This window comes from Balaenoptera ricei, chromosome 5, assembly GCF_028023285.1.
Source record: "Balaenoptera ricei isolate mBalRic1 chromosome 5, mBalRic1.hap2, whole genome shotgun sequence".
NCBI classification, from domain to species: domain Eukaryota; kingdom Metazoa; phylum Chordata; class Mammalia; order Artiodactyla; family Balaenopteridae; genus Balaenoptera; species Balaenoptera ricei.
Window position 1 is genome coordinate 78,220,479 of NC_082643.1, and position 20,512 is coordinate 78,240,990.

The following is a 20,512-nucleotide window of genomic DNA, read 5'->3' on the forward strand; positions in this document are numbered from 1 at the left end:
TATTGTTTTCTTCCACCCCAATGTCTTTTTATATCTCTTGTCTTGGTTGTTCAATCCATACTGTTAGAATATGCCAGGCTCTAATCTAAGAGAAATACATAAAACAACTCATTTACTCTTCTCAACAGCCCTATGAAATAGGTATTAACCCCCAATTTTTTCAGATAAGGAAACGAAGGCAAAAGACCAGGTAATTTACTCAAGACCACAAAAATGAGTAAATGGCAGAGCCACGATTTTAACCTAGTGGTTAAACACTATACTGCTAAGATAAAATCAGACAAAACATGTGAAAGCACTGTACAAATGACGATACCACCTACAAAGGCACTTCTTAGAATCTTAGAACCTTAATCGCACTCAATTAACACAACTTTTAACGTTTTTGTTGTCTACATTCCATCCAAGTCAGAGCTGATTACTACAATACTTAAATTATTTTTGTCTTTCACAAATATCTTTCTGAGATAGCAAAAAATCAAATTCACCAAAACAACAAATATAATCCAAGATTTTTCAAGATGGAAAGCTAGCATCTGACATTACCTAATAAATCACTATTTAAATATAGATTCCAATTTCAACTGTAACATATTTTCTCTTATGTACTTAAGAGACTTCATCTAGTTTTAAAATTACTGCCAAATAAAAGTATAATATATGCTTATGTTTTGAGGCAAGTACACATTTAACACTCTAAACAGTCTTAGAATTCATATGAGAGAGGGTTGAAGGTGAATTCAACATCTCTTACCATTGATCTTTCAGGATATCCAAACAAATAGCCCCTGTGACGGAACTAATATTAGGGTGCCATATTTTAGTGATAAACCGGACCTAGAATATAAAGCACATTTGAGTTTTAAAGTACAGAAGTAAAACATATATAGTTTAAGTAGAACTATAAGAAAATGAAATCCTCAAGCTAAAAAAAATGCTCATACTTACATCATTTTGCCTAAGTGAAGGGAAGGGTGTAGGAGACAAAGCATTCAGTGAGCCAAATGCTATCAATGACATACATTCTTTTTAAACCTTTTAATAAATGCTCAAAGAAACCCAACAATTAACTAGGTGTTTATAAATTACCTAGCATAGTGTTAGATGCTATGAGAAATTTAACATGGACTAAGATCAATTCAGGTAGATAAAGTAGTACAGAAAATCAAAATATAGATAGTAAATGGCAATTTTTTTAGAGTGAAGGGTGTAGAATAGGTTTGAAGGAAAAAGTAAGCAAAATCGGTACACGGAAACAGAAGTAGAAAGTGACTATAAGATTACTCCTGATTTTTTTGTAGCACTTTTTTTCTTAAAATACTTTAAAAAATTTTTTGACAAATATTTTGACAAATATTTAAAGGCCTACTATTATTTGCCAGGCACTGAGGCTTAGAGTTTAAGAAATTTACCCAATATCAAGTAAGTAGCTCACAACAGAAGATACAAACTCACACAATCTAATTTCAGATTCTGAGTGTACTTATTTAAGCATGAAAGAATAAGAAATCAACAATGTGAAAATGCTAACTCTATCACATCACCTTGAAATGAAATCTAGTTCATCAGCTCTTACTTATGAGCTTTTGGAGGAGGAACAGGAGGAGGAGGAGGAGGAGGATTATATCTGACACATATATATGATAGTCATCTAAATCAAAATTCTTTAACATTTAACAGATTAATTACTATGAACCAAGCTATGTTCTAATACCTTGCAAAACTTAACTCATCAATATATGCTCTGTGATGAATTGGGAGATTGGGATTGACATTATACACTAATATGTATAAAATGGATAACTAATAAGAACCCACTGTATAAAAAAATAAATAAAATAAAATTCAAAAAAATATATATGCTCCAAATGTAAGCTATTTATGAAAAGAAGCTAAAAGATTTATCATGCTTCCACTTCTCTCCTTGTGACTTGTCTATACTATCTGTTCTTAATTCCTCACATATTCACTCACTAACTTACATGCCATCTGAAAAAGCACTTCCAGTCACCAATGACTTCAAAACACCTAAAACTAATGGGGACTTTCCACTCTTTGATCCTTTTTAATTCTTAAAATAACCTTACTGCTCTCAATGATATCTACTTCTTTCCATCCACAGAACACCATGTCTTTAAAGGAGACTATCATTCTTTACCTGGGTTACTGTACAGTTTACTGATTTTACTGCCTTCAGCTTTCTTCCCTCCAATCCATTCTCCACACTGAAACCAGAGAGCCCTTTAAAACAAACCTGATTCATGTCACTATTCTACTTAAGGCCCTTTAACGACTTCTCATTCCCTTTATGTAAGCCCACACTCTTAAACTGATTCTAGCCTCGCTCTCAAATCTCACATCTACCCTACATTCAATACAAGTGCTCAACAAGTCATATTAAAAAAAAAAAAATTTTTTTTTTTTTTGCCTCAGGGCCTTCATACATTTCTTCTTTCAATAACACACCTCGGCTTCCCGGGTGGCACAGTGGTTGAGAATCCACCTGCCAATGCAGGGGACACAGGTTCAATCCCTGGTCCAGGAAGATCCCACATGCCGCGGAGCAACTAAGCTCGTGTGCCACAACTACTGAGCCTGTGCTCTAGAGCCCGTGAGCCACAACTACTGAGCCCACGTACCACAACTACTGAAGCCTGCACGCCTAGAGCCCGTGCTCCACAACGAGAGAAGCCACTGCAATGAGAAGCCTGCACACCGCAATGAAGAGTAGCCCCCGCTCGCCGCAAATAGAGAAAGCCTGCGCGCAGCAACGAAGACCCAACACAGCCAAAAATAAATAAATAAAGTAAATAAATTTATTTAAAAAAAAAAAAAAACCTCAATATCCTCTTCTCCTGGCTAACTCCTACTTATCATTTAAGTTTCAGCTTCCATAATCACTTCTTCCTGACCTGTCCCATAGCACCCTGTACTTTCCTATGTCACAGTACTTGATCACACTTCTATCATCTCTTTCTTATTTGCCTGGTTTTCCCTAAAATGCATGGTGTCTATCCTGTTTAGTAGAGCATTCCAAGCATCTAAAGTGCCTCACACTGAATGAATGTGCAATAATATCTATATATATATATATATATATTTTTTTTTTTTGGTTTGTTTGTTTTAATATTTTGGCGACGCCACATGGCATGTGGCATCTTAGTTCCCCAACCAGGGATTGAACCGTGCCCCCTGCATTGGAAATGCAGAGTCTTAACCACTGGACCACCAGGGAAGTCCCGAGGAAAACAGAATTTTAAATTACTACTGAAGATGTCAGAAGGTTTACAATTTAGGCAGATGATCTAAGGATGTGTGAATTGTAGCTTGCTTTTTAAAGAAGAATCTTCAATACATGATTCTCTGTAGACTCTACGTGAAAAACAAATATGCTTATATGCAGGACCAAGGAAATTATTAAACTATTTCTTTGTACTACAATCTACAGTTAGAAATAAATAACTTTGAATTTGCAGATAATCTAATAGAGAAATTAATTTTCAAGAGGCCACTCCATTATCTACCAGTACAGATGTAAGTAACTGTGCTATAAGTAGTTCTTTGTGTGGTTTTACACTCTTTTATCTATTCCTCTCTTTGTCATTCTTTATCATCAACTATCTCCTTTCTTAGATTTTTCACTTCTTTCTCAACTCCTAATATTACCAATGGTAACCACATATACCCCATCATTCTACGCTCAATTCATATCCACTGTATTCATCACTTTCTCCCAGAGTACTACCATCCCCGACCTATAGCAACAAAAATGTACAAAGAACTTGGAAGGGCTGAAGTATAAAAGTAACGATACAAAGACATTTATTATGACCTACCTGAGTCATACTTGACTGATTACAAAACAAATATGGGATGGTTTACAGTACTAAAATACTTACATGAATAACAATTCAAGTTTCCTTATTTTCACAAATGAAACTAATACTAGCACTGTCTGGGTAACTTGACAACACTCATTAGCTTTGAGGAGCACTCAAAGAATTTAGAAACAAAAATCTTAACACTATGTACACAGTGTTACCAGACTGAAACAAAGGAAGGGGACTATTCTTAGTTATTTATATTGGTACACCATCATCAGTAATCTTATCTCCTTCCACAGGATGCAGCCTATATTTATGCACTCTTCAGTTCAACAAATATTTTACCTTCCACCTCAGGGTAGATGTGAGCTCTATTTCCATCAGGAATTTCCAGTTTCAAGCTTGGAACTCAAGGAAGTTACAATATTAAACCTGTTTTAACTAACTTACTGTACAAAAGAAAATGCTATTTTATTTTAAATATGCATGTGCAGAAGGGAAGACTCGTAGAAGGCTATTAGCATTGGTATTTATACTCAATTTCATATATAAAAGTACTTAGGGCTTCCCTGGTGGCGCAGTGGTTGGGAGTCTGCCTGCTAATGCAGGGGATGAGGGTTCGAGCCCTGGTCTGGGAAGATCCCACATGCCGCGGAGCGGCTGGGCCTGTGAGCCACAACTGCTGAGCCTGCGCGTCTGGAGCCTGTGCTCCGTAACAAGAGAGGCCACGATGGTGAGAGGGCGCGCACCGCGATGAAGAGTGGCCCCCGCTTGCCGCAACTGGAGGAAGCCCTCGCACAGAAACGAAGACCCAACACAGCCAAAATAAATAAATAAATAAATAATAATTAAAGGTGCTAATAATTAAAAAAAAAAGAAAAGAAATCTTTAAAAAAAAAAAAGTACTTATAACACAACACAAAGGAAAAGGAAGAAATTTCACAACCTAATCTCCAATAATAAGTTCGACAAATCACTGAGCTAGAGTTTTCCTAATTTAATGCGTTTTTCATTAATAGAGTATTATTACAACTTACTTTAAAAATAAAGTATGCGGGCTTCCCTGGTGGCGCAGTGGTTAAGAATCTGCCTGCCAATGCAGGGGACACGGGTTCGAGCCCTGGTCCGGGAAGATCCCACATGCCGCGGAGCAACTAAGCCTGTGTGCCACAACTACTGAGCCTGCGCTCTAGAGCCCACGAGCCACAACTACTGAGCCCACGTGCCTGGAGTCCATGCTCTGCAACAAGAGAAGCCACCACAATGAGAAGCCCATGCACCACAACAAAGAGTAGCCCCCACTCGCCACAACTAGAGAAAGTCCACGTGCAGCAACAAAGACTCAATGCAGCCAAAAATAAATAAATAAAATAAAATAAATTTTAAAAATAAATAAATAAATAAAGTATGCATTGAATCAAACTTCTTCTATGCTATACTCAGCTAATTCAAAGACACATCTTCTCTGTTCAGAAGTAAACCTTTTGCTCTTCAGGTCAATAGTTTACTGCAGAGTAATAAACAAAAAATACTCTAACCATGTTAAGATAAAACAATGTAGGTTTTCAATCAGGTGCAATTTTAGCTGCACAGTAGTGAGAATATGACAGTTAACTTCAATACTTTTACCTCAGAAGGCTTAAAATTAAACCTGAGGCTACATATTAAACATATGTGAACATAATTATGCAAGAAATTTACACAAATATTCCCCACTCTTTCCATCATTTATCTACCAACCAGTAAAAATTCAAATCTAATATAGTAAATATCTAGAACGTATTTATCAACATTAACTAGCATCTACTCCAAAGCTTTCTACCATAAATGGGAGGAGTACCATATTTAAAAGAATACTAAATTCCAAGTATAACTAACTGGTAGAAGCCAGAGGGAGACAAATGTGGGTTGACTGAAGGAAGACCTTTCTAAATCTTGAAGTTACCTCAACATGGTATGGCTGGAATTAAGACAGTAGTGGCCTGAAGAGCAACATGAACTAGTAGCAAAAACATCAGACAGACCTCAGTTCTTATGTTTTTAGCCCATTTTTCTTGCTTTTCTGAAAAAGGTGGGAGAAGGAAGTGTTAACAAAATAGTGTTTTCAAAGATTAAATGAAATAATGTATCAAGTACCTAAAACAGAACTAGAACTATGCAATCACTTTGGATTTACATTTATAGACTACAGAGGGAAATAAACACTTTTATTGAGACAATAATTTGCCCCCATTTAAAGTGCACAACTTCATGGTGGTTAGTATATTCACAGTTGTGCAACCATCACCAAAATCTAATTTATGACCATTTCAACACCTCAAAAAGAAACTACAGGGACTTCCCTGGGGGTCCAGTAGTTAAGACTCCACACTCCCAATGCAGGGAGCCCAGGTTTGACCCCCGGTCAGGGAACCAGATCCTGCAGGCCGCAACTAAGAGCCGGCGCAGCAAAAATATTTATTTATTTATTTATTTATTTTTTAAAAAAAAAGAAAAAAAGAAAAAAAACTGGGCTTCCCTGGTGGCACAGTGGTTAAGAATCCACCTGCCAATGCAGGGGACACGGGTTTGAGCCCTGGTCCAGGAAGATCCCACATGTCATGGAGCAACTAAGTCTGTGCGCCACAGCTACTGAGCCTGCGAACCACAACTACTGAGCCCGTGCGCTACAACTACTGAAGCCCACGCACCTAGAGACCGTGCTCCACAACAAGAGAAGCCACCGCAATGAGAAGCCCGCGCACCACAACGAAGAGTAGCCCCCGCTCACTGCAACTACAGAAAGCCTGCTCACAGCAACAAAGATCCAACACAGTGAAAAATGAATAAATAAAATAAATTAAAAAATAAAATAAAATAAAAAATAAAAATAAACTAACTGTATTTCTATAAACTGTAAATAAACAATTTGAAAATGAATTAATTAAAAAAAAAAAAAAAGAAACTACGTAACCAACAGCAGTCACTCCCCATTCCTCCACACTCCTCCAGCCCTAGGCAACCACCAGTCTACTTTTTTTCACTGTGATTTGCCTCTTCTAACATTCATATAAATGAAATCATACAATGTGTGGCTTTTTGTGCCTGGCTTTTTCATTTAGCATGATGTTTTGAAAGTTCATCTATTTTGTAGCACATATCAGCACTTTTATCACTTTTATAACGAAATGTGGTATGGATATACCACATTTAATTTTTCCATTCAGTTGATGGACATTTAGGGCACTTCCATTTTTTGGCAGTTATGAATAGTGCTGGTATGAACATTTGTGTGCAAGTTGTGTGGACACGTTTTCGTTTCTATTGAGTAGATATCCAGAAGTAGAACTGCTATGTGTTGTATGAAAGGAGAGAAGGTTAGCACTGCCCTTGACAAGGATGGAAGAAGCTCTCGGGCCTGACAACATGCATATGGTTAAGGCATTGCCACCTATTTTGTGGCATCTAACCATTTTTTTCTTCAATAAAAAATAAATTAAAAAAAGAAATAAGTGTTGTAGAAGTAGAACTGCTAGGTCATAAGGTAACTCTATGTTTACCATTTTGACCAAAATATTTTCCAAAGCAGCTCCAACACTTTACATTCCTACCAGTAATGTATGAGAATTTCAAATTAAAGAGGAAATTTAAGCATCAATGCTACTGTATTTTACAATGTTGCAGAGGGAAGCCAACAGACTACTTCAAGAAGGGCCTCTTAGGGTGGTAGTCATTGGTTAATGCTAGCTAATATTTACAGCATGCTTAGTCTGTGCAGGCACTGTTCTAAGTATTGTATTTCACTGAATCTCAGGTACCATCAATTATTCAATACACGTTATTTTATGTACCTTGAGAAAGAAAAAAACTCTGCCAATTAAGTTATAACATCTCATCCATTGAAAGATATATCCTGATTTCAGAGATGTTAAAAATATGAAAAAATATTTCGTAGAATTATTGAAATATTGTTTTTTAAATGGATGACTCCTTTAATCTTCATAATCCTTTCAAAGGATTTTACAAATGAGCAAACACACAGTGGTTAGATAGCTTGCCTAAAATCAAGAAGCCAGTTAAATGCCAGAAGTAAGATTTGAACTGTGGTTGATTATTTTTGTTCTTGGTAGAGTCATATTCACCGTTTCAGAGATTTTGCCCTTACTCCTTCCTCATTAGAACCAAGAAGTAGAGCACAGTGGGCCTTACAGGATCTAGTTTCTATTTAACCTCTAAGCCTCAGTCCCTCATTTATTAAGACTTGTTATGAAGACTTTCAGGAAAGGCATATAAAATTCCTAGCACAAAATAAGTGACAACTGCTACTATCATTATTTAATAGTAAAAATATAGTGGTTGAAAGCAGTCTCTCTTGAGATCTTTTCTTTCTTCCCTCCTTATTTCCATTAAAATTTTTGTAGGCTTTGAGGTCATCCTTATCTCAAAACATTTTAAAATCCTCTTTTCTTAAATTTACAGTATTCTACAATTAAAGTAACCTCAAGTGACTACTACTCATTCTAATGATAACACTGACAACCAAGATTACCTAGTGGAGGGTAACTAGGGTAAGGATGAAAATTAAGTCACAAATGTAAGATGAAAGCTTAATAGTGGTCATCTCTAAGTGGTCATACTGAAAAAAAAAAAATGTTTGTTTTTTTTTAAATTCTTCACTATTCAAATTTCTACAACAAGCACAAACTACTTTTATAAAAGGCAAAAAAAAAAAAAAAAAAAATCAACCAGGCTTAAAAGGTAGAAACCACCAAAATGTCCATCGATGGTTAAACAAAATGTGGCGGGTATGTACAAGGGAATACTATTAAGCCTTAAAAAGGAATGACATTCTGACACAACTTATAATATGGACGAACCTTAAAGATATTATGCTAAGTGAAATAAGCCAGGTACAGAAGGACAAAAATCGTATGATTCCACTTAAATGAGGTACCTAGGGTAGGAAAAATTCATAGAGAAAAAGTATAACAGTGGTTACCAGCGTGGAATACCAGGGAGTTATTGTTTAGTAGGGAAGATGAAAATGTTCTGGAAATGGATGGTGGTGATACATGCAAAACAATCTGAATGTGCTTAGTGCCACTAGACTGCACACTTAAAAATGGTTAAAATAGTAAATTTTATGTTATGTATACTTTACCACAATTTAAAAACATCAACCAGGCTTATCAGAAAATAGATACACATAAACAACAGAATAACAGGCACCTCAAACTGGTAGGTGACTAAACTTCACCCTGGAACTTCCACTGCTGTGTCTATTCTTAAATGGGGGACAACCAGTAGGCTGAATGAATGAATTCTGGAACATTTTCTGAGTGACTACTATCATATGCTCAAGGGACGCTATACTTTCAGGAGCCATAGAAAATACAAAAGTGTATTAAGCCATGGTCTTTGACCTCAGGAGCACAAAAGCTAGTGAAAGGTACATATCCCCAAATAATACAATACATTAATTGGTACTGTAACTGTGGTGGTACTATATAAATTATATAAAATGCTATTGGGAGTAGAGGGAGAAACATTTTGACAGGCACAGCGTAATGGAGAAAGTGATACTATACCTAGACCTCAAAAGAAAAGTATAATTTTAAATGATAGGGACAATGGTTCAAGTGAAAATGACAGGAAAGTGTGAAAGAATAAGCATTAACCTACAAACAGCAAATAATCTAGGCTGGAAAAAGAGACCCATATTGTGGGTGAGGGTAGCATAAGATTAGGATGGAAAAGAAGACTAAGGTCAGGTTACAGGAGCTTTTAAATGCCCAGCTAAGGAGTTCAGACTATTAACAAGGAAAGAAAAGAAACATGATCAAAACTGCACTTCAGGAAGATTTATAGAACAGCAGTGCAAAGAATGAATAGTATGGCAAAGATGAAAGGGTGATTAAATACTAGGCAAAACAGGCGAAGTAATAAAGCTGAATGCCTAAACTAAAAATGGTGATGATAGCAAAAGTAAAGACATAAAGGAAGCAATTCAGTCAAAAAATAAGTTTAGGTTAGTTCCCCTTGTTACACACAATCCTAGATTATTCTGTTTCCTCTTTTAACATTCATCACAGTTGCAATGATTTGTTCATTTTTTTCCCCCTACTAGAACATGAGCTCCATGAAAGCAAGGACAGCAGTGTAAGTCTTACTTATTGCTATATTGGCACACAAAGTACTCAAATAATTGTTGAATAAATTCAGAGTACTCTCTTCCCTAAAAAATATACTTCTCTGAGGCAAATAAGAACTTGTATAAGGATTCTCTAAATTTGGGAACACTACAAGTTTTTCCAGACCTAGAATTTAAGCGATTGTCAGATACACATCCTATTCCTGTCTAAAGCTATTACTAGCTGCCTCTGAGTAAGCTTACTTTTCATTCTAATTCCAGAAGCAAACCATCTGTCATTACCTGACATCTTGTCCATGCTAAATTTACACAGTAAACAACTAAAAAATTTGTAATTTTAATAAACACTAAAGTACATATTAATTAAACAAGCCATGAAATATAGTTCATGCACAAAAACAGGCTTACAATACCTTAGGGGGATTAAATGGATATGTTTCTGGTATCTTAATCTCTAGTTGATATCTTCCTCCTAAAAAATGGGGAAAACAGAAAGTTAACAATGCTGCTCACCTCAAATATGTAAAGCCAAATATAGTGATAGAACTTTCCAAAACATATACTATTTTATAGTCAATTACAACAGATTCATTTTAAAGCTAAAACCCAAAAAGGAAACAAACAAAAGCACTAGTTTTTAATTTAAAGGTTATTTAAAGCATACAGAATACCCATTTTAAACAACTGATATTAGTTTATCAGTGAATAACTGGAGAGATGGATGAATACATTAAATCCACAGATGATCCAATGCCAAAGACTTCACTGGAACAATTACGTAGCACAGGTTCCATCTCCTTTTGTTTCCTTTAGTCCACACTGATAAGAGTTGCTAAATAACAGGAAAAAATGGAAAGAAAAAAGGAAAAGAAGAAAAAAAGAAAGAAGGTAGGGAAGTATAAAGGCATAAATGGTACAGAGAAAAAGGATACACAGATTACGCCAAAAACTGAAAAATCTACTTCTAGCTGGTTCTCTCAAATGCAAAAATGTCCCAAAGTTTTAATCTGGGACATTAAATTAAATGACACTTCTTGTTAAAATTTAAAAAACAAAATTCAACAGTAAGACAAGAGGCAGGAATAAAGACAAAAACCTAGTCTCTTCCTGTAAATGGGTATACAAAGAGACTGTTCTAACCAGTAACATAAAAACAGTAGGCAACATTCCATTTTGGTCTGAAGTTATCTTGAGCAACTAGCAGCTAAATAAGTATTTTTTTTTCAAGTTTATCTAGCTTCCCATAACTAGGATATTAAAGGGGGAGGATAACTGCCTCTCAGGAAACTCTGAAGGGGGAATCTTGCACTGGATGGCAGACTGGATTTGAATCCTAACTCTACGGAACCTTCCAATTCTAAGATTTTATGATCCATTACCAAAGAATATTTATCATTCCAAAATACAGCAAATAAAACTGTGCTAGTGAAATATTTATATATGAAACTATGCCTGGGATTTGCTTCAAAATAATCAAGGGATGAATTACATCAAAGACTGGCCATGAAGTGATAGTTATTAAAGCTGGCTGATGAGTGCCTGGAGGTTTCTGCCTTCTGTATATATCGGAAATTTTCCATAATAAAAAGTAATAAAACAAAAACAGTAATTGTGCACTAGGAACACTACTGACTTCAAAATTCCGTACACTCAATTCTCAGTATATCCTGCCACTTCCTCCATTGTTAGGAACAGATGAATGTGGATCTAAGAAAAAAACAAAAGAGCAATTCACTTGGTACCACTTTCTTCAAGCCCTTTTGGTGCCAATTCTTCTTTTCTTCCTTATTCTTTTTAAAAGAATCCCATACTGACTGATGCACAAGTTGAACTAGATGCCTGAAGCACACAGAATACAGCAGCAGTGAAATATAAAGGAAAGAAGTCAAAAAAAAAGAAACAAAAAAAGACAGGGAAGAGAAGAGTACCTCAAGAAATTTTTGTGTATACAGAGATAACTGTTTATATTGTTATAAATGCTAGCTTCAAATATAGGTGTAATAAATTTAGCCTGAGTAATGTGTACATTCTTCTTTTTCCTTCCTATGAATCTTACTTTTTTCATTAAATTCCAAATTACTGTCTCTATAACCTTTCATATAAAGTTTTTCCTTCTTGAGTGTCCAAAACAATCTCTTAGGAGCAGTGTGAGAGCCCTGAAATACTATATAAGTAATGCTGGACCCTAGAGTCCCCCAAATCCTATTTCTATTCCATATGCTATTAGTATGCTCTGTCTTGCACTATTTGACAACTTCAATATATAATCAATACAGCATTAACCACAGCATTATTTGATATGTATCAGAGTAACACAACTAAGGGAGCTTTATGATAACTACATTATTATTATCATAACAGCTTTCACTATAAAACATTTACTTCTTGAAGAACAGCTTTTACTACTAAACATTTATAATCTTTAAATGGGGAAGGGATGAGATTTTTCAAAAAATACCAAGAATGATTCCATAAATTTAAAACAACTCTTAGGTACAAAGCCTCAAAAACTAAATTGTTCCTTTGCCACTGAGCCATTAAGGCAGAAGAAGAAAACAAGTACAATATGGTCATTTTAACTCAATCTGATTATTTTTAACACTACATAAAATAGCTACCTGATTTCTTAATGATGGTTATTAACAATTTAACATTCCACACGTAAACTTTTGCCCTGGCTATAGAGATAAAACAACAGCAACCAAAAAAATCCTCAAAAAAAATCCCTCAAAATTTAGCAAGAGTCCTGAGATAAATATTAGCAAAATATTTTACCCCTGTTTGTATTTCAAAAAAAAGTACCTAAGTTTATGCCCTCGAATGTGCTTTTCTTAAACAAAATGAACAACTTCAATAGTTTTATGATAAAAAGAATACAATTTAATCTGCTTCAAATATATACCCAAGAAGCATATTAAAACTAATCTTATCAAACATTAATGTCTCATTTAGTGGCAACAGCAGACATAAGCACTTTAAAATGACCAAACTTGTTTCTAACTAATGAATGTGGTATAGTTATAATTTAATCATCCTACAAATAAGTGTGTATTGTCCAATTTTTTAAAAATTCATGTACCTTTATTAAGGGTTGCTAAGAAGGTAATAAACATTCTGCCTAGTTCAGGAGATCTCTTGTTTATAAATATCAATTTATTGGAAGAGCTCCATGGTGATAATGCTACTGCCCTACTATCTTTCAAAAATACATCTAAACAACCTAAAAAGTAATTCAAGAATATTTATAATGTATGCCTTCAAGAAGAAGCTTGTATATCATTACAAACAATATCTGCTGTTAAGGACGAACTTGATTTTTATATGATAACTAAAGATCTCTTCTCCATCTAACAACTGTCAAAAGGACTAAATGAATAGCATCCATGAAAGCATCCAGATGAGACCTGGCATACAGGAGGCACTCACAAAACAATATACAAAATTAAATAAGTCTAGAAATGGCTCATATGAACTATAAAACAGAAAATAAAATTTTGTCATTTAAGATTTGGTAGAATGTGCTAAAGACATTCTAGGGTGTTTAAAACTTAGAATGAAAAGAGAAAGTCTAGAACGTTGAATTTTTCTGAAAAATTTTGGGTAACTGTTCATTACAGAACTGTAGAACCACTACATTCAAAGGAGACATAACCACCACTTCCAATATTCAATCAATTCTGATTTATTCAAGAGCAGAAAGTGATTAGAAACACAGGCTTTGGAGTCAAAGGCTATTAGGACTCAAATCCCAGCTGTGCCGCTTAGATGTCTTAGCCAAGTTACTTAACTTTCCTGAGCTTAAGTTTCTTCATCTATGAAACAGTGATAACCGTACTTACCTCATAAGATTTGTTATAAGGATTGAATGAGAAAATACACGTAAACCTCTAACAAGTAAGAACTCAATAAGTGCTACTACTACAAATTCCGTGACATGATTTCCATTAAACAAATATTTGAATGCTTATTATATGCAAGAATCTTGGTTATGCTATATAATCCAAATTTACAGTGACACTCACTACTGAAGATCTGCTTAATGAGGGAATAAAAAGCTATAAAGCTTCTTTCTGTATCTTACCACCCAATTCCATGGTCTAAAGTAGCTATAGACTTAGTTTGTAAACACAGAGTTCAGCAAAACTGCCTCCTTTCTATATGTCTTGAAACGATCACTCAAAGCTTTCCTGAATAAAGAAAATTAAATATTTCGAATACAGCCTGTATGAAGACATATGAGTAACTTACATGCTAAATGACAAACAGAGGAGAGAAGCTTTTCTTTAAAAATTAACACAAGTCAGAAATTTAAGGCAAGGTTTGTTTACAGATACCATATGAAGGGTAACTGAGAGTACATATAAGTTAAAGGCTTAACATGCTAGATGTTTTATACTGTTAGATTCTAACATAATATAACCTGTAACTTGGCTCTTTGGGAAAAGAAAAAAATTAGCTAAAATTCAGTAAGAAAAATCAGTCTAGATAAGTATCTAAATTTATTATTTAAAAACTGCTGTATATATCCTTAAGCCAAATGAAGTTACCTTTCACGTAGTTTATAAATGCTTGAGATTATTCTGATTTAATGTTTCGGACAAGTTCTAATACGCACAATATTTTGATACAGAAAAAAGTACTTGCCTTCATATGGTGTGTCTGGAGGTCCTGCTATTTCTCCTCTTAATTCTGTAAAATTCTCATCTACAAGATCTACTTTAATTTGATTTTTGCTCGTCTTAAAAATAAACAGAAAATAAATGTTAGTTATATCAGCAAGAAAAAAGCCTATTTTTATTAAAGTATTACCTATAAAAATTTTTGAAACACGCGCTTTCATAAGCTTATCTGCTCTAGTAAAAATAATAGTCTGCTTTTCTAGAACGTATTAGCCAATTTGAATATTTAAAACAAAAATACTAACAAATTTTAACTGCAATGTTTTTAATGACATAACACCACTTTGAACAACAGTACAATGTCTTGTTGACTTTACAGAATGTTTAGAGAAAACCAGCAGACACCTTTATTTTATATTTGCTGAGTTCATGTGTGTTAGGTCCAAAGTGATAATTCTATTCATCTGTAGATGAACTCTGCAATTCGATACCCCCGGGCTACATGGGTTCTAGCCCAAACAGAAAATTCAAGATCATTAAAAACTATTTAGACTATAAGCTCTCACTTAAATTTCTGCATGTTTAGGTTAACTGAAATACTACACCATCAGCCAAGATGATGAAAGCTCTAAGTGTCTAATTAATATCGCTTGCCACAATAATTCCTAAAGCCTAAATGCCTCAATAGAATCTTCTAATGCCTTCCTCAAACTGTTTTTCTGCTTAGTTTACTTCAATGGCAATTACTTACTTCTCAAAACAGATTTTTATATTTATCTACATCTACTTATTTTGTACTTTACACTTCTCAAAGTACTGTCATATCAATATTATCACTTCAATCTCTCAATAATCTTTAACAATCCATTCTCATAGTAAACAGTGATCATGATTCAGGAAACCCTCCAGTGGGATTCACTTTAACGCTCACAAGTACCTGCCTGCAAATGGGCTCTCCGCTTATATTATGTAACCTACCCCAGTATCTTACTGGTCTAGTCACAATCTAACACAATGATCCTCCCCTTTTCTCAATTTTTCAAAACATAAATCCTTAATATACAAAGCTTTCCTTTCATTTTTTGGTTAGGATTTTTATATTTATCTACATCTACTTATTTTGTACTTTACACTTCATACCTAAGTGACACATGTACTCTTAGGAAAGAAAGCCTCACAAGATTTCAAAAGTAAATTTTTGCTTGAACCCACCTTCTTAAACTTGCTTACTGGATGGAACAGTGTAAGAATTATTGTTTTAAGGTCCTTGACTTCCTCCCCTCACCCCCAGGAGAAGATACCATCATTTTCACTTTCTCTGTACTAAATAGTTTAGTACCGAATGTTAAGTACAGAAAAAATACATAATTTAAAACCCAAATTTTAAAGATTTCATGACTCCTAATTTATCTTATCTTTTAATAAGAACATAGGATTAAAAAACTTACTTTATGCATTTTAACTAGTACTGGTTTATTTCATAACCTTTTTCTACATTTGGGATTAAAGTATTTCATATTTTTCAGAAGATAATTTTACCCCCAAATTAAATATAATTATAAATATGCATAATGGGGAACTTCTTCCTGTGCCCTAAAAAAATCATTATCATCCTTGGTATTTGCAGAAGAGGATGAAATGTACAATTTTAGTAATGGTAAAATACTTTTCCCAGTAAGCACAGGAATGAATAATGTTAAAATGAAAATCACAGGCACCAGACGTTCGTTCACTGACCAATTTAAGAAGCCAAAAGTGTAACTTACAGACATCTATTTTTCTCCCCTACGATTTCTAAGGGAAACAAGAGTAACCGAATCTTGCAAATCGTGAATGCTTTCAAAGTTCTCTATAAGGTTCCCACAATATCCCCTTCCCCAAAAGAAGTAAATAACCCTAAAATGGCAGGATACTAAAGGACACTTACTACACTGAAGTTTGGGGAAGGGTAGAAAGAAGTTAACAAATTAGAAAAGCTGCCTTCTAGATTGCTCCCAACTGTTTGATTAGTAAAATGTTAAGTAAACAAATATTAATAAACAAATATTACCTCTGTCCTCATTCCCCCAAAATTGTAATTCAGAGAAAAGTGAGTCTTTTTTTCACTCTAGGGAAAGAACACTATTCGTGTATGAAAAATTTACTAAAAAACTCAAGAAAATACAACCACCATGATGAATCCCATTATAAAGAAGTATTCTATGTTCAAGAGTAGGGTTTTTATCCACAGATAACCAAAGATAAAAAGAAAATGGAAAGTTAAAGACAGATTTTTCACAGCTTAATTTTTCCATCACGCAACAATTATCATTTATTACATCCATACTTTAATTCAAACATCCAGTATTTCCACAATCCAAAACTCCAACCCCACTGCCCACACAAAATAACTTAAAATCCCACTTTAAGACTCAAGAACCGTAAGGGGAAAAAATGGAAAACAGCAAAATGACAGACAGTATTTTAAAAAATCATGGCCTTGGGAGTCAGACAGATGTGAGGTGATTCCCAGTTCTGCCACTTATTTGTGATGTTAATTCAGGTAAGTCACCATCTAACTCTCAATTTTATTACTGTAAAATGAGAATACACCTCAGAATTAAATGAAAATTTCCTGGATAGAAGTAGCATAGTTACCATTCTCCTAACAATATTAATTGCAAAAACCTTTGATTTCAAAGCCCTATTCTATAAAATTTATTTCACAGGTCTGTTTCCAAACTAAGAATGGAAATTGTAATTTCTAAAAATAAATAAAATAATGTCTTTTCGATTTTAATGACTGCAACAACCAGGGAGGCTGAGGCTTTTGGATGAAACCTTGAATTGTTTTATCACTATACTATTCTTTCTGAGGACAGTTGGAAAGTTGCTTTACTATACTTTCTTCTCCCAACTTATCTAACACACAGTGGGACCTCTGGCAGTCTTGATTTTTCTTACGTTTCCTTGTGGCTCCAATGCATTTCCAACACATAAAAGGAAAAGAGATGAACAAAAGCTACAGCTCCTAGTAAACAATTTTTCATTAAATATTTTATTAAGATATAACATGCATAAAGTATGCCAAACAGTACATAACGCTGAAGTTAATTTTGAAGTGGTAAATAAACGAACATTACTGCTAATAAGCAACAGTGCAAAATTTAAAGCAATTCTAGTAGATTCTCAAGGCCAAGTCTCTTGATGAACTGACATCATCATCATCACAAAATTCTTTCAAATAATTCCTGGGGTCTACTACATGCCAGAAAGCAATCTCAACTGTCAGTGAAACAACTTAAGTGACAAAACTAAGTCCCTGCCCACTTGGAGCTTACATTCTCCTGGGAAAAACTAAAAATTGATAGATTTTATTGAGAAAGCACTAAGTATAAGCTACTGTTGTTTAACCTGTTTAAAACGTACTACCTATGTGACCTTGAGCAAGTTAACTAACCACTCCATACCTCAGTTTCATCCTCAGTCAATTGGGAATTATAATAGCACCTACCACATACAGTTCATGGGGGAATTTAATGAATACAGTATTAATGCCTACCAAATAGTAAATGCTGAATGTATAGTAGCCATTTTAACACTTCAATATGTTGACTTTTGATAATGATGTTGGAGCAGAAAACTTCTACATAAAGCAAATATTATACTTTAAAGGAATAATTTATCACTTTAGCCTCTCTTCTATTTATTCTGGAAAAAGTTTTCTAAAATATAATTTAAATCCAAATTTCAGATAAGCAAATATAATTCTAAATGACCCCTAAAGTTATAGATAATTCTCATATGCTATTAAAAAAACTATTAATTTGTTTCCGAGTCAAATCACTGCTACCAAAATTCAGGAACATTGCTCATTATTATCATGTAAATAAATGTGAAATCCAATTCTTCCTCATTTGCTGGAAATGAGGTTTGTTTAACACTTGCCATTACTTTCTCATAATTCAACCTAAATGACTTATGTTTCCCCTACTATTCTAGGGCTCAAGAAAAAACATTTCCACCTCCTAAGCAGTTAAAAACCTGAAACTTGGGACATTCACATTTCCAAAGCAGGGCTGACATGGAAACTAAGAGACTAGAAGAAAAATGGGAAACTGAGGCCATGGGGACACATTTGTGGTCCTTACTAAAAAACAAATTCTAGACCAGTGCTATCCAATAGAAATATAACATAAGCCACAAATGTACTTTATTTTTTTCCAGTTATTCATAAGTGATTGTATTTTTTTTAATTGAAATATAGTTGATTTACAATGTTGTGTTAGCTTCTGGTATACAGCAAAATGATTCAGTTATACATATATATGCTTTTTTAAAAAAATATTTATTTAGTTATTTGGCTGCGTCGGGTCTTAGTTGCAGCACTCCGGATCTTTAGTTCAGCATGTGTGATCTAGCTCCCTGACCAGGGATCAAACCCAGGGCCCCTGCATTGGGAGTGCAGAGTCTTAGCCACTGGACCACCACAGAAGCCCCCATATATATTCTTTTTCATATTCTGTTCCATTATGGTTTATTACAGGATATTTAATATAGTTCCCTGTGCTAAACAGTAGGACCTTGTTATCTATTTTACATATAGCAGTTTGTATCTGCTAATCCCAAACTCCCAATTTATCCCTTCCACACCCCCTTCCCCTTTTGTAACCATAAGTTTGTTTTCTATGTAAGTCTGTTTCTATTTTGTAAATAAGTTCATTTGCATCTTTTTTTTGGGAGGGGGCATGCAACTTGCGGGATCTTAGTTCCCCAACCAGGGCTTGAACCTGGGCCACCTCAGTGAAGGCACTGAGTCCTAACCACTGGACCTCCAGGAAATTCCCCATTTGTATCATTTCTTTAGGTTCCACATACAAGTGATATGATATTTGTCTTTCTCTGACTTACTTCATTTAGTATTATCTCTAGGTCCATCCATGTTGCTGCAAATGGAATTATTTCATTCTTTATATGGCGGACTAGTATTCCATCATGTGTGTATATCTATATGTATATACACCACATCTTTTTTATCCATTCAACTGTTGATGAACATTAAGGTTGCGCCCACGTATTGGCTATTGTAAATAGTGCTGCTATGAACACTGGGGTGCATGTATCTTTCTGTATTATAGTTTTATCTGGATATATGCCCAGAAGTGGGATTGCTGGATCATATGGCAGCTCTAGTTTTTTAAGGAACCTCCATACTGTCTTCCATAGTAGCTGCACCAATTTACAGTCCCACCAATAACATGGGAGGGTTCCCTTTTCTCCACACCCTCTCCAGCATTTAAAATTTGTAGATTTTTTAATGATGGCCATTCTGACTGGTGTGAGGTGATACTTCATTGTAGTTTTGATTTGCACTTCTCTAATAATTAATGACGTTGAGCATTGTTTCACGTGCCCACTGGTCATCTGTATGTTTTCTTTAGAGAAATGTCTATTTAGGTTTTCTGTCCATTTTTTGATTGGGTTGTTTTGTTTTTTGTTATTGAGCTGTATGAGCCGTTTGTATATTTTGGAAATTAAGCCCTTGTTGGTCACAACATTTGCAAATATCTTCTCCCAGTCCATAGGTTGTCTTTTCATTTTGTTCATGGTTTCCTTTGCTATGCAAAAGCTTTTAAGTTTGGTTAGGTCCCATTTGTTTATTTTTGCTTTTAATTCTATTGCCTTGGGAGACTGACCTAGGAAAACACTGGTACAATTTATGCCAGAGAACGTTTTGCCTATGTTTTCTTCTAGGAGTTTTATGGTGTCATGTCTTATATTTTAAGTCTTTAAGCCATTTTGAGTTCACTTTTGTGTATGGTGTGAGGGAGTGTTCTACAAATGTATTTTTAAATTTTTCTAGCATTCACATTAAAAAGAGTAAAAGGAAACAGAAGAAATTTTAATATTTATCTCCAATATATTAAAAATTATCATTTTAACATGTAATCAAAATTAAA

At 34.5% G+C, this 20,512-nt stretch overlaps 1 protein-coding gene and 1 non-coding gene across 2 annotated transcripts in view; one reads left to right on the plus strand and one right to left on the minus strand.

Annotated features, from left to right (window-relative positions):
* Positions 1–20,512, minus strand: part of UBE2K (ubiquitin conjugating enzyme E2 K) — a 73,721-nt gene that overhangs the window by 21,861 nt on the left and 31,348 nt on the right. The window contains exons 2-4 of the mRNA XM_059923161.1: positions 14,599–14,692; positions 10,368–10,426; positions 755–837 (exon numbers count right to left, since the gene is read on the minus strand). Of these exons, the coding sequence (XP_059779144.1) occupies positions 755–837; positions 10,368–10,426; positions 14,599–14,692 (236 nt within the window). The remainder of the gene's footprint in view (positions 1–754; positions 838–10,367; positions 10,427–14,598; positions 14,693–20,512) is intronic.
* Positions 7,159–7,284, plus strand: LOC132366807 (U6atac minor spliceosomal RNA). The gene has a single exon (XR_009503531.1). It is a non-coding gene; the product is annotated as a U6atac minor spliceosomal RNA (small nuclear RNA).